The 16,209-nt window shown below is 33.8% G+C and overlaps 2 protein-coding genes across 4 annotated transcripts; one reads left to right on the top strand and one right to left on the bottom strand.

The window, feature by feature from the left end:
* The first annotated feature begins 1,606 nt into the window (after window positions 1-1,606).
* On the top strand, window positions 1,607-4,952 carry AGL33 (AGAMOUS-like 33). Its single transcript, XM_007012370.3, has 9 exons — window positions 1,607-1,852; window positions 2,044-2,103; window positions 2,218-2,236; window positions 2,387-2,451; window positions 2,551-2,566; window positions 2,647-2,708; window positions 2,804-2,900; window positions 4,328-4,372; window positions 4,501-4,952. The coding sequence occupies exons 1-9, from the start codon at window positions 1,668-1,670 to the stop codon at window positions 4,510-4,512; spliced, it is 561 nt and encodes a 186-aa protein (XP_007012432.1). The 5' UTR covers window positions 1,607-1,667; the 3' UTR covers window positions 4,513-4,952.
* A 767-nt stretch (window positions 4,953-5,719) lies between these two features.
* LOC18588158 (Leucine-rich receptor-like protein kinase family protein) lies at window positions 5,720-14,023 on the bottom strand. 3 transcript variants are annotated; one of them, XM_088810047.1, is made up of 28 exons: window positions 13,779-14,023; window positions 13,325-13,568; window positions 12,796-12,934; window positions 12,553-12,624; window positions 12,206-12,277; window positions 12,020-12,091; window positions 11,851-11,922; window positions 11,681-11,752; window positions 11,472-11,543; window positions 11,289-11,360; window positions 11,128-11,196; window positions 10,961-11,032; window positions 10,780-10,851; window positions 10,542-10,613; window positions 10,259-10,330; window positions 10,108-10,179; window positions 9,950-10,021; window positions 9,732-9,803; window positions 9,587-9,658; window positions 9,434-9,505; window positions 9,276-9,347; window positions 8,939-9,007; window positions 8,755-8,826; window positions 8,558-8,631; window positions 8,022-8,150; window positions 7,348-7,695; window positions 6,789-7,159; window positions 5,720-6,642 (listed from the first exon to the last, which is right to left on the bottom strand). In XM_088810047.1, the coding sequence occupies exons 2-28, from the start codon at window positions 13,407-13,409 to the stop codon at window positions 6,271-6,273; spliced, it is 2,952 nt and encodes a 983-aa protein (XP_088666173.1). In that variant the 5' UTR covers window positions 13,410-13,568; window positions 13,779-14,023; the 3' UTR covers window positions 5,720-6,270. The 3 variants fall into 3 exon arrangements, with proteins under 3 accessions (XP_088666173.1, XP_017983493.2, XP_017983494.2); XM_018128004.2 differs by having other exon boundaries at window positions 13,325-14,023; XM_018128005.2 differs by lacking the exon at window positions 8,939-9,007 and having other exon boundaries at window positions 13,325-14,023.
* Between the last annotated feature and the right edge of the window lie 2,186 nt (window positions 14,024-16,209).

Genomic DNA, 16,209 nt, shown 5'->3' with positions numbered 1-16,209 from the left:
TTAATTAATTATTAATTAAAATGACTTATTTAGCTTAAAATAAAAAATATAAGAACTCAAATTAATGTAATAAAAAATAAATATTTATTTAAACTTTTAAATAATTTAAATATTTATTTTAATATTATATTTTTTAAAAAATATAAAAATGATTTAAAAAGCACTAAAAGCAGCGGGGACAACCATTAAGCTACAAACTTAAAATCTTAATTTTTTATTCAACAAAACGAAATGTGTTGTTTCAATAGACAGTCGGCAATCCATGATTAATTTTGTCGGGGGTATGAATGACCAAGGCGAGGAAGTCCACATATTTTCGGCACTGACTCCAGCGCCCCGTTATCCGACCCAAGACAATTTAGGTTGTCATCACTCTATGAATGATGACAAGTTGTCCATTTCAGTTGACAAAAAATAGGAATTTCTTCGCCGTTAAGGAGCAATCAATGAGAAAATGACTTCATGGCTGCATGTCACCCGCTCTAATATCCTCTCTTTGGCCATTAAACTACAGCAAATAACTGAGAAAACAAAAGATAATTGATTTATTTAGGAAAGATGATTAATTTTTTGTACAATTGTTCAATTGTATTACATTTGTTGGGTTCAATTATAGTTATTTATGAATTAAAACAGATTATTTCGTCCAAAATTTTTTCTTGTTATATCATGCTGACATAGAAAATATTTATATTTTTATTTATAAAGAAAGCCACCTAAGATAATATAAATATGAAAAAATATATATATTGGTTTTTGGTAACAAAAATGCTTAAACTTATAAAAAATTGAATGGAAATAGTTTTAATAAGCAACATCACTCACTAAGCAAATTGTTCATATGAAATTTGTTAGTGATGTTAACTTTGACCAGACCATGATCTTTGATATATCTTGTATGTCCATTTTAATTTGATTGATCAAATTAACTTCGGTTTTCTAAATAAATTAAAACATTTATGCAAAATTTTGATAAGTTTAAACTTTTTTTACCAAAAATCAATTTATTTTGTTTTTTTTTCATTTTTATATTATCTTAGATGGAATTTTTATAAATATAAAAATATAAATATTTTATCATGTAAGCATGATGTAGTAAGAATAAAAAAAAATTGTGCAACCATCGAATTAGATATAAGAATGCGAAAGTGTGAGAAAATAAAATGGTACGAGATAAAGAAAAACATAGCAAGTAGAAAATTTATAAAAGAATTTCACGGGAAAAGTAAAAAAACTTAAATATGAAAATCATAAAGGAATCACGTGGGAAAAGCAAAAAAAATTTAAAAAGAAACTGAATTACGAAGAGTCGAAGGCAAAGAAGAAATTCCACAAATCGAGCGGAAAAAAAATGATAGAGAAAAAAAAAAAGAAAAATTTTGTTTGAAGGGACTATTTCATTTCATCGTTGTAAAAAGTAGCTTCTAAGTACTAAATTTGACGATTTTCGTTTATTTTGACGCAATTTTGTTTCTTAAATTTGAAGACATTTTTTTAATAAATGTAAAAATCATGTGACATTTAATTGGTTAAAAGCACCTAGATTCTCATAATAATTGCATCATAAATGGTTACAACCCTATGTACATATACCTGTACATTGAACCATTTTGGGCAAAGCAAAGAGACAGAAGAACAGAGAGGCGTTGGGGGGAGGAAAGAGAGAGATGGGAAGGAGAAAGCTAAAAATCCAGAGATTGGAAAGTGCGAAGGCAAGACAGGCAAAATATTCAAAGCGCAAAGCAGGCCTTGTTAAGAAGGCTAAAGAACTTGCTATACTGTGTGATGTTGATCTAGCCCTTTTGTTGTTCTCTCCCACCGACAAGCCAACACTTTTTGTTGGTCAGGACAAGTAATTTCAATCCTTTTTTTTTTCCTTTTATTTTGATTATTTTTTTATAATTAAAATCCGAGATAAATAAATTACTTAATCTTCCAAATTAAAGCAGGATATGCCATCATTTTCCTTTCTAATCTGTATCTTCTTTGTAGAGAAGTTATTACTGTTTAAATTAGCGATTGGAATTACTTTGGTTATTACAGGGACTTAAGTACTGTTGTTGAGAGACTCTCTAAATTGCCTTTGGAAGAGCGCGAAGAAAGGTCACAAACCCTTTGTTCATTTATGGATAATAATACCAACAGTTAAAATTTTCTCAATTTCTTCTCTTTGCTGGGTGACTGATGGATTGTTGATTGTGTTTTGTGTGTCACCAGGAGGGACTACACCATGAAGGCAGGTCCCGAGCTCCCAAACCCAAATTTGGGAAGCTTTGCTTCATTTTGTTAATTTGGTTTTGGTCCTCTGATCAAGCAAACGAAATTTATCCCCAGTAAAAAATAAATGTATTGTAATTCTAACTCTTTTTCTTGTTTGTTTCTGAAGTTGTTGAATAAATTTTATGCAAATTCTGACTCAGAGGCTTTACCAAGAAACGTCTCCGAAGACAGGTTTTACCTTTTCTTTTCCGTTCAGTGCAATTTGCTGTGTCATCTTTTAATGCACCCTATCAGCTCATAAAGTTTTTTCCTTTTGGTTTTTTTCCCCAGAAGCAATGTCCTGAAGGTATGACTATGGACTATTGTTTTTTTCAAATTTGTTTGCTTGTAATACCCATAATTTGAATTGCTTTACATTATATATAGTTACATGAAGATCAACTGAAGGAGCTGAAGGAAAAGCTTGCTGAGAAGAGCAAGATATTGAGGTTTGCAAAATAATTTAAGTTTATTATATATGTGGGCGTACCTAAGTATGTGTGAGTAAATATTTGAAGAGTGTTTTCTGGCATTGCTTTGACAGGGATTGGAAATACCCACAAAATGTTGAGGACCTATCACAAATAAAAATTATGGAGGAGCATCTCATTGCATATCTCAACGGAGTCAGAAACAGGAAGGTATCGAGTGTTGATATATGTTACTATTTTATTTCCTTTTCAATAATCGAAGATTGTTTGAAAGAAATTAACTTGAACCAAGCTGAAGTCATGCATCAAGATAATTTCTATGGGTTGTGTGCTTGTGTTAGCATGCACACAAGTAGATGTACATGGATGTGAATGCATGCATGAACTGATGAAACTCACATCACTTGCAGAGGCGGAGCCTCCTTATGTGATGGGGGGCCAATTTTTTTTTTTTTACATATTATATAAATTTTTTAATGATCACCTAAAATAATTTTTTATTTAATAATTAATACAAACAAAGAATAACAAATTAAATAATTTCATATAGGTGACTCGATTTTAATGTTTTTTTTGTTTTAATTTATTTTATTGTTGTTTATGTTTATTTATTTATTTCTATTTTATTTACTCATATATTTTAAATCTCTATAGATTTTTTTTTTTTACAAATTTATATGAACCATCAATCATATTATTTTTTTTATTATGTCATGCAGATATTGTCTTCTACCTTTCATGTTTTTATTTTTTATGTTATGTAGATTTTATATTTTATGATTTTAATTTTTAAAAATAAACAATTTATTATTTAATTCGTAAATATAAATTGCAGTATTGTATTATTATTTATAATTTTATTCAGAATAACTAATGCTTTCTACCATGTATATTGCAAAATTTAAATAATAAGAATATACATACAAATTTGTGGAATAAAATAATTGTATTTCTTTCAATATAACTTTATTTATTATATATTTTAATGGCTCTCAAAATATTTTTTTATTTAATAATTATTTTTATTCCTCAAACTAATTGATAAAATTAGAGTCATTATAGTTAGCATATTGCTATTTAAGTCCACCAAATATGTTCTAAACTAATATACTAAATCTATCAAATTTAAAAAATATAAAAGTAAGTCTAGCAATTTAAACCCATTAACTTTTAAGATAAATCTAAGCTTATCATAATATATTATATCTTAACAGTTCAATCTAATAGCTTATAATAACATATTATATCTTAATAGTTCAACCTGGTAACGTAATAGGTTATTTAACAATTTAAGAGGCAAATAGAAAATAAGATGAGAGCTATAACACACAAGGTAAATAGACAAATCATTTGAATTTGAAAAATTATGTTCTCTTCCACTATTGTAAGCAGAGAGTGAGAGAGACTATTTTTCATGGTTTCATTCAGTCATATATATTTATATTAGACACCATCATTACTGTTAATGTACATTTTTTTATATGTCTAATATATTGTGAATTTAATTTAATTTTTTAAATAAATGATAATTGAATTATATATAAAGTTTTATTTAATTATTTAATGTCTCTTTCTGTTTGGTCCCTCTTTAAAAATGCTTTAGCTCTGTCCCTGATCACTTGCTTTGTTTTTAACAGAGTCAGTTAGCAATGGAGCAGCAAAAGGGACAAGAAGGTTTAAAGGTTCGTTCCCCATGAAATATAGAATTTTCCGGGCAAAAGATGCCAAGAAGTTCTACTTGTAGCATGAAGAAGGAAAAAGCCTCGATATCAAAATTGAAAGAGCTGACAGATGGTTTTTGACTGTGCAGGGGGCTAAGTAGCTTGAAACTTAAAACTATTATGCAGTGTTTTCAGATAACCCTAGTGGCCAATAGGATACCGGAGATATGCAGCAGAGATGATATAATAAGGAAAAATAAACCCTGCTTAGAATGCAGGAACATCAGTAGATAAGCCTGGTCCTGGATATGTAACAATACTTCAGGAAATAACTAGAAGATCTTACAAAGACTTATTTTTTCTGCATCTCGTTTAATTTTTTTTTCTCTTATAGTCATTTAAAATTGTTCAGACTCCAAAACAAAATTGAGCATGCAGCTCTGGCTAGATATCAATGTCACCCTGCATCATTCATGTCAGCTCTGCTTGGTTTCTGCCTGGAGTCAGGCGCCATGAAAAATTCAAGATGAGACATGAGTGAAAGTTCTTGTCCTTTGGCATGTGTAATCCTGTGGTAATTAGGCAAATCTAGAACTGGAACTGTGCCCTTAATGTGAGCGTCATTAGTACTTTGTTGATTTTAGAAAGGAGTGAAGGATGGTGAGAATGATTGCCATTTTGACCTGACATTTTACACTGTAAAGTGAAAGTGAAATCAGCCTCTGCATCTGAAATTCCGTGACTGCTTCCAAAGTCTGTAGAAACGAATAAAATCAATGATCAAACCCCCAAAAAAAAAAAAAGAACAGTAAAAAGATCATTAAACTCAAAGCTTACCACTCTTATAAAAGAAGGGAGTTTCAACCAAATGTAGATGGCCAGCTCTTCTTTTAATCTTTTTTAAACATAAGTACATATAAATCAAATAATGATAATCCAAACCCATATCCAAATAAGGCCGTGAGTTTGGGCTACTGTATCCAAATAAGCGTTACTGAATACAAGGTATGCACAACAACTGAGTCAATGAAGGATTTTTTAATTCATGCAAAAAAGGAAACCACGTGGAGAATGAAGAGTTGACCCTAATACATGGTCTAACTCCAAAGATCATGCAATATTCTTTGATTTATGTTATTGTAATAAAATCACCAAATCCACTGACTTTGACATGCAATATTCTTCACAGGCCCGGGTTGACTCAGTTGTGCATGGCTTGTGTTCGTTAACCATAACGAATCTGACTTCTTTTTTCACAGATATAAAGAACATAAAAAAGAAAACTATCTTGATCCCAGTTTGTGGAATCTTTTTTACTTTACAGAGCTATTCATTTGGTGCGTCTGTCTATCAGCAGAATCAGTAAAATGCGGGAAACCCTAGGAGGGTTAACTGATACAGTTTCCACTTATGGGGATGAGGCACACAGCCCAACAAGAGTTTCAAGATGGTGACAACAGAGCAAATCAATTGTGATCTTTCGGCATTCAAACGAGTGTAGTGATTAGGTCCAGGACGGAGGAGTCCAGCTAAGGCTTCTCAGTTCTCAGTGCATTATTGCTGGCTCACGCATATAATGAGTTTATGCAGAGCTGCAAGCACCCAACTCTCCAGAGCCTGAAACTGTAAACCCCACCAGGCCAGAAGCTTTATTGCCAGATGCAGAGGTCCCACTTTAGACAATGCCAAGATTACTACCATAATTTCATATGTAGTACAATATACAAGCATGAATTTGTGGTACTAGCATCTTTTTTAAATCTATTACTACTGAAGTCCCATCCTTTGTTTCCCTTTTTCTCTAAGCTACAACAATTGATACCAAAGTCTTTATACACAATTTCCCATCAATTATATCTTCAATCATTCAATGCTCATTCCTGGAATATTGATATTACATTGATGGCTTCAAACTACCTTTACTCACTATTTCGGGATATTACCTCTCCAAATTTTAGGAAGAGTTGAGCATCTGAGGTGCTCATAGATGGGCAATTGACCAAATGTGGAGTCTTCAGATTTGCATACTCATCCTTGTAGCAAGTCACCTTGGTAGATGGAAGAGGACTTGGTTGCATTGAGCTTGGCTGTTTTGGTGGGGTGTCCAATGGCATAAGGCTTCCTAGCACTCGTGTTACTTCATGCATTGTTGGTCGATCTGATGGGTGTCTCTTGGTGCATAGAAGGGCAAGCTGAAAAGCTTTCTTAACTGCTCCAAGATCCTTGCAAGTTGCAGTGATCTCTGGATCAACTGTTTCCATGACAGCGTTATTGGCAGTCTTGGATAAAATCTGATACACATGTTATACCAATTGAGGTTTTAAACTATGCACAAACCCAAAATAAACTATCCAATCAAAATCAAAATAAGGATCATTATATTTCCTATCAGTGTTAGAATTAGATTTCAAAGTATGAAAATGGATAAAAAACTAACCAGTTGATGGAGGTTGCATTCGTTGTCTACAGCTTTCCTTCCAGTTAGTAATTCAAGCAGGACAATCCCATAGCTGTAAACATCAGATTTCTCAGTGAGGCGGGAAGTGCGAGCATACTCAGGGTCTATATAACCAATGGTGCCCATTATGTACGTGGAAGTGTGAGACTTTGATATGCATAAGCTTTTGGCGATGCCAAAATCAGTAAGATGAGCCTCAAAATCCTTGTCCAACAAAATGTTAGATGACTTTACATCCCTGTGGATGATTCGGGGACTACAGTCATGATGCAAATATGCCAACCCTTGTGCTGCTCCAAGTGCTACCTTTAGACGAGTGTCCCAATCAAGCTTTTTCTTCTTGGTAGAAACTGCAGTAAAAGAATACTTGGAATTTGTAAAATTCAAAAAGAGAAAACTATGGATGATACGAAAAAAATGTGTTCCATGTGGAGTCAAATGAGTATAGAGAGAAACTAGAGATACTAACATATTCTAATACCAGACTTTAGCAATATAAACAAGCAGGTACTGCTTCATTTTAAGAACACAAACTTACCATGGAGTAGATCCCAAAGACTGCCATTCTCCATATAGTCATAGAAGAGAAGGTTCCCAGAAGGGGAGAGAGAATATCCTTGAAGGCTGACCAGATTTCGGTGCTTAATACTCCCAACTGTCTCAAGTTCTGTCTCAAATTCCTTCAAGCACTGTGGATAATTAGAGTAGAGTCTCTTGATAGCAACTGGCTTGCAATTCTTAAGAACACATTTGTAGACTGTGCTTGATGCACCATTACCGATTATGTACTTCTCACTCAAATTCTCTGTCATTCTCATTATGTCCTCATATACATGAAGCGCCATATTCATGTGAAGGATCACTAATTTTGGTGTTGAGTAAGTAACTGTAGTTAAGGAGTCCACAAGTCAATAACAGGGGGCACAATTTTCAACAAGAAGGCTGATTTAAAATAACAAACAAAAACCAATTAAGTAATGCTATCATACAATTAATTTTCTTATCCAATCTATCTCCTATTTTCCACTTTTCCAAATTATTGCAGCCTGGTCTAGCCTACCACCTTATTAATCTTAGATGATATTTGCAGAATTGTTCAATTTGGTAACCCAAAATGGGACCACGAAACTCAGAAAATCATTCTCCATATTCCTATGTTCTATACTCAGGCAAAAGGACTTGCATAGGTTTACACACAAAAGGAGAAGGCACCTGGCTTATCCAGTGATCCATCTGGAAAAGGTGTAGGATTATGTGGGCGACATGCTGCAATCAAGATCATTAGAAGAATCACAAGGGCACCAAGTGCAATGCCTAGGATTGCTGCTTTAGAGATCACAACTGCATAGACAAGAATGAACAGAACAAAATGAATAATCATCCAAAGAGTGCAACTGAATGATTTTAACAAACCAAGAAAATATTGATCATCTAAGATCAGGAACAACTCTTTAACAAAAATGATATCATCGTATCAACATAGATGAAAAAAAAGTTCTTGCACTCAAGATTCTGAATGCTGAGAATCTTATTTGTAAGATTCAAAATGACTGATGAGGTAGTAGCTCATCTTGCTAGTCACTAATTTCAAGTCATGAGGGCTTCTCAGCTTCACAACTTCAGGTCAACCATCTACTTTAAAAATGGAAGGTCTAGGGCAGCTTATGTCTGCTCATAATACCATCATATGAGATAAAAACACCTTTCTCTCTCTCTCTCTCTCTCTCTCTCTCTAAGGTCATAATTACCTCGCTCTGTGGGATGAGACACGTGGCATGGAGAAGAAAGCCAATAGCCGCAAAGCCCAGGATTTCCAATAAAACTGCTAACAAGATGTTGTCAGTTGGAAATTAGGCTTTGGTAGGAAAAAAAGTAGCAGCTAGATTGAGCTTTTTGCAAGGATTATCCGTTAGGAATTCTAATGAGCAAAACGGTAGAATTTTACCTGTCCGGTGAGAATCTTGAAAAGTTATTGCTTGTGGGAATATCACCAGCAAGGTTGTTATAGGATACATTTCTGCAATGTTTCAGGGAGTTTATAAGGTTATATAATGCCACTGTTGCTGTACATTTTGAAGGTAGAGCCACATTAAAAGGAAAACAAAAAATCTAGTGAACCATGAACCCACAAGATGGCAAGACTGATGCAGTTGATTAGTGACATCACATCTCCTGATAAATTATTGTTTTCCAGTCTTCTGCATTATTTTGAACCAAGGTATTAAAATGCTGAAGACATTTCATGAAGAAGTCTGGGGACCTTAAATCCCACTAGAAGCCATAATCCATAAATAAAAAAGAGCAAATATTCTATTCAAAGTCAAGACCATCTCAAATAATTCATCTAATAAATCTCTAAGGCCATAAAAATGCCACAATGTAACCTGGCACGAAAGTTTCATATATACTGGCATGTTCTTGCCAACAGCTAAAGTATTCACAATTCAAGTGGACACAGTTGCTTACAATGAGAACATGTTCTGAAGCTGAATGAGTTCTTGAGGAATAATGCCTGAGAGATGATTATTTGAAAGGTCTCTACAATGTAGAAGCATAAGACGCAAAGTCAACAAGGACTACAGAAAGCTTAAGCCTATTAAAGGCAGCAAAATTAGATTTCTTACATCTCCATAACACTTCTTAGATTACCAAATTCGGCTGGAATGACTCCTGTCAAATGATTTCTGCTTAAATTCCTACCAAAAAAAAAAGCAATAGTAAGGTGAAAATCTTTGCTAAGCAATTAAAATCAGATACCATTTTCTAGAAGCACTCACAGCTTCAGAAGATGCTCCAAATCCCCAAGGGAGGAAGGAATCAAACCACTAATTTTGTTGTTAGAAATGTCCCTGAGAAAACAAACAAGAATTAGGAACCAATAAAATGAACAAAGATGAACGCCTTAGTGCACTTAATACTTACAGAGTATCCAAATTACCGATTCGGGATAGCTCAATTGGTATTGAACCCTTGATATTGTTGGAGGAGAGATTCCTGAGGAGGTTTGAAGACAATTAGATTTATGAGATTCATCACAACAAAATTCACTAATTTAATAAAATTGGAACATTAAGGCAATAAATTACACATGATTATGAACATTGGACCTAAGCATTTAGAATAACAAGAATGAAGCTTACAGATAGGTCATACTCTCTAGCCTTTCAAATTCAGGTGGAATTGTTCCATTCAACTTGTTTCCATGCACATTGCTATCATCAGATTAAGCAATAGATAAGTTCCTTAAAACAGTTCAAATTAAAAGAAATAAAGTTACAGACATTAGATCAGTGCTTACAGGCTGTTGAGATTTGTACATGAGCTAAGATTATGAGGAATAGGGCCTTCAAGATTATTGTTAGCGACATTCCTGCAAAAAGATGTCCCAATGCTTATGATATAGTAGGAACCTAGCAATTAATATTGAACAACCAGGAACACTAACGTACAGATCAAACAATTCAGTTAGTTTCCCAAGCTCTGGTGGAATATGCCCCGTAAGATGATTATCATTCAGTTCCCTGCATGAGGCAAAATAATGCTTGAGATGCTGGCAACACAAAAACAGTGCTTGAGAGGCTGACAATGCATACTTTGCATCAATTCGCATTGACATTACTGATATGTTACAGGCTGATTATAGATATCACATTTTAAAAATGCAGAACAGTTGGGTAGAGACCAACTAGCATTACAAATAGGCAAGACAAAACAGAGAGAAATTAATCTTACAAGTAGTGAAGCTTCGTCATATTTCCGAGCTCAGGGGGGATAGATCCAGTCAGTTGGTTACCATGCAAATATCTACATCGTGTGGTGTATTCCCATCAAAATATTGAACACAAGTTAAGTAGAAACATACTAGCAGCTGTTTAATCATACTTCTAATTTGGTATCTAAAACTAGCAAGCTGCAATGAGAATTAAAATAATTGATATTAAAAGTACATGAACACTAAGCACCTACTTACAATTTTTCTGTGTAGGTCAGATTCCCCAAAATAGAAGGGATGGGTCCACTTAACTTGTTGCAGCTTAAATCCCTGGATTGGAAACACAATAAAGTGAGCACATAAGATTGGTAACACAAGGAAAAGAAAGATTTCAAATGATTAAAGGACTTCAAAGCAGATATGAACAAGAGGCACTTACAACACAGCAAGGGCCTGCATCAGACCAATGACAGATGGAATCTTCCCTGAAAGATGATTACCTTGCAAGGATCTACCCAACAAAATCAACATGAGAACACTTAATAAATTAACAGTACGCAGGCACATAGACATTACGGGGAAAAAAAGAAAATGTCAGGCGCATACAGTGTAGCTACTTGCAAGAACCCAATATTGAATGGAATTTCCCCAGTTAGCTGGTTGTAGGACAAGTCCCTACCAATAACAAGATAAGAGATATTTTTTATCAACCAATATTAGAAAATTTGAAAGCATTTGGCCTCATTGAGCAGATGATGAGTACATACAAGACCTGGAAGGCAGTGCAGTTGCCTATGTTCTGTGGGATGCTGCCAGTCAAACTGTTGTTCCTCACATCACTGCAAACAATATAGAGCATAAATTAAACCGGAAAAGAGCCTTACATGTCAAAAGATACAATGACAGTATGAGATTATTGAATAACAAAATGGGATAGTATGGAAACTTACAAGTACCATAAACCAGTTAGCTGGCACATGTCCGGGGAAAGTGTACCAACCAGATTGTTTCCTCGCAAGCCACTAAAATTGGGAAGAACATAAAAGAATTAGAAATATCCAGGCTTCGGATTCATGGGAAGATATCATTAAATGTGAAACTTTCATATGGAACTGTTATACAGCAAAATCAATGGGTGCAGTAACTATTTTGCACTCACAGATACTGTAACACTTCATTCCAATAGATGAGCCTCGGTACTTCCCCACCAAGCTTATTTTGTGCCAGGTCCCTGGAACCGGTATGTCACAAGTAGTCAGGGCATGAAAATTTCATCGACTCATCAGTGAATTGTGAGGCAATGTGAAGAAATGGGAAGAAACAACTTACAAAACTTTCAAATTTGGAATCTGTGACAAAGTTGAAGGTATTGGTCCGATTAACTGATTGTTTTTCAAAATTCTGAACGGTCATCCAAAAAACTTCAAACTATTAAAACTGAGCAGTCCAAGAATTCAAGCAACACAGTCTAGTGAGCCATGCTTCATTGGTAACTTACAAAAATTCCAGTTGTTTCAGCTTTGAAATCGAAAAAGGTATGTCTCCATATAACTCATTAAAAGACAAGTCCCTGACAACACCGGTGAACAATGTTCAAACTAATTTGCAAGCTACTTATGTAAACTTTCTCAAAATAACATCTACAATGTCAGATTCTTGAGCACTTTTCTGCTAAACCACTTACAGGCTTTTCAAAGATGAACAGTCACCAATCTCATCTGGAATTTGTCCCGAGAGACTATTGCCTCTGAGGTCACTGATCACATAAGACATAACCTTTATCAATCTCAACCCAAATCCATTACAATTTCATTTCACAATAGCAAATAAGTTTTGGCTCCATTAGCTTCAACAATTCATCTAAAATACAAGATGAGGAGAGTTCAGGAGAATATACCTCTTTTTCTACCAAACTCATTAATTATATCGTACACTTCATACTAAAAATCTTTCTAACTAAAAATACCGAAATAGGGGAAGGAAAAAAATAGCTTAGATTTCAAAGAGAAGGCAGAGAATAAAGAACAGTACACAGTGAGGAGGTCCTTAAGATTTCCAATTGCTGGTGAGATTTCTCCATCAAGATTTAAGCCTGATAGATTACTACAGTGCCAGAAACCATAACAAACAAACATCAGCTGACAAGGGGTGGGGGAGAAACCAAATTTTGGCAAACCAAGAAACATTTTACCATCAAGAATGACAGTGCCAAGACAAAGTAAAAAAAAAATAGCAAAGACACCAAAGTGAACGCATAATAGCATCAGAACTTACAGAGCAACGACATTAAAGGTGACATTATCGCAAGTGACCCCTCTCCAGACACAATAATCTGAAGATGGCGTATCCGCCCAGTCATATAGAACATTGTCCACATCCCTAAACGACTTCTTTATCTCCAACAGTGTTGCTCCTTCATTACATTACATAACATAGACAAAAACACGAAATTTTAGTTTCATTGTAGAAATGCAGACAACACAAAAACAATCAACCTATCTTCAAATTTTAAAAAGAAAAAGTTAAAAATCAAAAGCTTTTTTATTCAACCATGGTCCATAACTGTAACAATAAATGAAAACACTCAAAAAGCAAGGAGCTCGATTTCAAAATCAGTAGAAAACAGTGAACCAGCAGCCATTTTTGAAAAAGAATTAAAAGGGTAATCTTTAAAAATTGATAAGAAAAGCTTGAAACTTTACTTGCCATTGTTTTCTTACATTTTCAGAGCATCCAAACAAAACCCAGATGAAACATAATAAAAAAAGACCCTCTGTTATTTCTAACATAATGGAACACTTACCATCTTCTGAATCCACAAAAGCAAAACCCAAATAGAAGAGAGAAACCAAGAAGATAAACTCCAAACGAAATGCCAATGCCATCATTAAACTTTCCAAGACGATCCCTTACTTTTCAAACAAAACCACCCACACCATATCTCAGCTAAGGAGAAAGAAGAAAAGAACGACGACGTCTCTTTTCAAGCACTCGAAAAACCCCGGGCAAAAACCTCTCCTCTTTTCTCTACTGCTCCACTGGACTCACTGACATGGAAATGATGACGAAGAAAGAAAAATGAGTATGCTTTTTATGAGACTTTGTTGTTGTTGCTGCTGCTTTCCCTATTATTGTTTATTCTCCTTTACCACATTTAGATTTTTGATGACTTTTCTTTTACCGGGCAACGATAAGAAGGAGGAGGAGGAGGAGAAGAAAGAAAGAAAGAAAGAAGAACAGAGGAGGCTGCTCGTTACATCACATCGTTCTGTCACGGAGACCCCCTCTTCTATATACAGTAGTCCCCAAAGAGCTAGAGAAGTGCCAAAGAGAAACAGGAGCCAAAAAAACAATAATAATAATACCGCTAACAACTGTTAAATGGAGTAACAAAGAAAGAGAGAGTGACAGAAAAAAGAATTATTTCATAGATAAGGTTAAAATAACTGTCTGCCATAGCCTCTGCCATCTCCCCTGCCGACTGCAAACACCAAACTTTCTCTCTTCTTTCCTTTTTTTTTTCTTTTTAATTTTTTTCTCCATTTAAAGGGGTAATAGTATAATTAATTACAGACTATAATTATGAAACAATTGTTTCAAGGGTCGCTTTCTTTGTATGTTTCGGCAGCAGAGAGATAAATAATCCTCTTTAGGTTGACAAACAGCTCTCTCTTCTTTTTTTTTTGCTTTAATTTCTTTTGTCATGTTTCGAACATAAGGTTAATTTTGTTTTGTAAATTTTTACTGTTTGGCAGTTGCCAGTTACTTTCCGTTATTAACGACCCTCCCGCCAAAGAATCATCGTCGTATTAGTATTAGTTTAGCTCTCCGTTTCGAGGATTACGCGTTTTCTTATTTCTATTTTTTCCACGTAAATCTCTCCTATTTGTTTAAGGAATTAGGAATATCCGTTTTTTTTACCATTTAAGGTAAACGAATATTTACTATTTACTGTGAAATCAATCATCGACGTGGCCATGAAAAAAGGGCGCAGCGAATTCAGAATCTTGGTAAAAAAAGTTGATTAAAAAAATATTTGTAAAAATAAAAAAAATAAAGGGTCCACAAAAAAAAAAAAGGCCAACCGTACACTGAGCTAATATCCCATCAAAGAAAAGATAAAAAAGAAAAGAATTTACCCCAATCAAACTTTTTCAAATATTAGGGGGTTTTTTATTTTTACCTCGGGAAGGTCATTTGTCTCGTCTCCTCACTGTCTCTGACACCTCTTCTCCTTACTGACGAAAAGTTGCTGGGTCCCCCACTGACATATTTTGACGCCGTCACGTCCTCCCTCTATCCCTCTCTCTCTCTCTGTCTCTCTCTTCCTCAACGTCGTTAACGTTTCTGTCATCCGGTCCTTTTTGGTTCTGGGCCTTTCTTCTGATCTGCGTCCTATTATTGCTTCTTTTCTCTAAAGCTTTTAATAACTGTAAAAAATAATTTAAAAACATGTATGATTTGGGAAAGGTGATTTGAAGGGGTTTAGAAGTTATGAAATGAGTGTATTGTTTCCTGGATTAGAGTATGTTCCTCTTACGGTAACATGTCTCTCTCATTGGCCCACTTCCACTCTGCCCTGCCACGTGACTCTCTTTTCTTTTTTCTTTTTTTTTTGTTTTCATTTTTCACTTCTGTTAAATAATATACCCTCCTATTGAACTCCCTTTTAGATGGTTTTTTTTTTTTATTATTTTCTTCATTCTAATTTTTGGTAGAAAAAAATTTATAAATTATTCCAAACAATCAAATTATTTTAATTTGATAAATATATTAAAAAAAATTAAATCATTAAATAAATTAAATAAATAATTATTTTTATATTACATTCAATTAAAATTTATATTTTATTTTAAATTAAATAACTTTCTATAATTAATAATTAATTAATTATTATTACTCAAAACATCATTAAGTTGATTGTGATCATGCATGATATAAGTGATCCATCATTATTCTTTACAAACAATACTAATGCATCTCGTGATGACACATTAAGACATAAAAAACCTTTATCTAATAAATATTCTAACTGATTATTGAGTTCTTTAAATTTTGTCAATACTATTCGATATGGTGAAATGGATACCGATCGAATATTTTCATTAAATCTATACAAAACTCAACCTCTCTATCTGACAGTAAATCAAGTAATTCTTTCAAAAGTATTATCGTAGCATACTAACGTATATCATGTTTTATTTTTTATTTTTCAAGTCAACGTCACATGTGAACTTATTTGATTTAAAAGAAATTTATTGAGACTTATTGAATTTAATAAAAAAATTGAAATTTGTTTAAACATTTTTAAAACAATTTATATATTTTATTTAAAAAAAATCACAAGGAAAAGTTCCAAACGGTGTTAAACATGCTTAGGTGAAATTGTTATAAGCTTGTTGAAACTCATAAACAAACAAAGAAGTTAGCGGAAGTGAATTATCCAAAATTAGGGAAGGGAATTTGAGGTTTGAGGACGAATTGATGTCTGTGGACCCAACGAGAAATGCTTCATCAAATTTAAACATTTTTATTATTATTTTTTTCCTCGAAGTTGTTCCCACCTCATCAGTGACTTTGATCACTTCCTATCACCGTATCCTTACTTGATTTAGTAGCCGCAGTCCCCCATTTTTCATCCATTTTGTTCAGTTATATCTTCAAAAGGGCCACACATCATTTTTGGGG

This window comes from Theobroma cacao, chromosome 9 (genome assembly GCF_053813885.1).
Source record: "Theobroma cacao isolate CCN51 chromosome 9, ASM5381388v1, whole genome shotgun sequence".
Taxonomy (NCBI): Eukaryota; Viridiplantae; Streptophyta; class Magnoliopsida; order Malvales; family Malvaceae; genus Theobroma; species Theobroma cacao.
The sequence above is the reverse complement of the archived record's forward strand: the minus strand, read 5'-3'. Positions and strand labels throughout refer to the sequence as shown.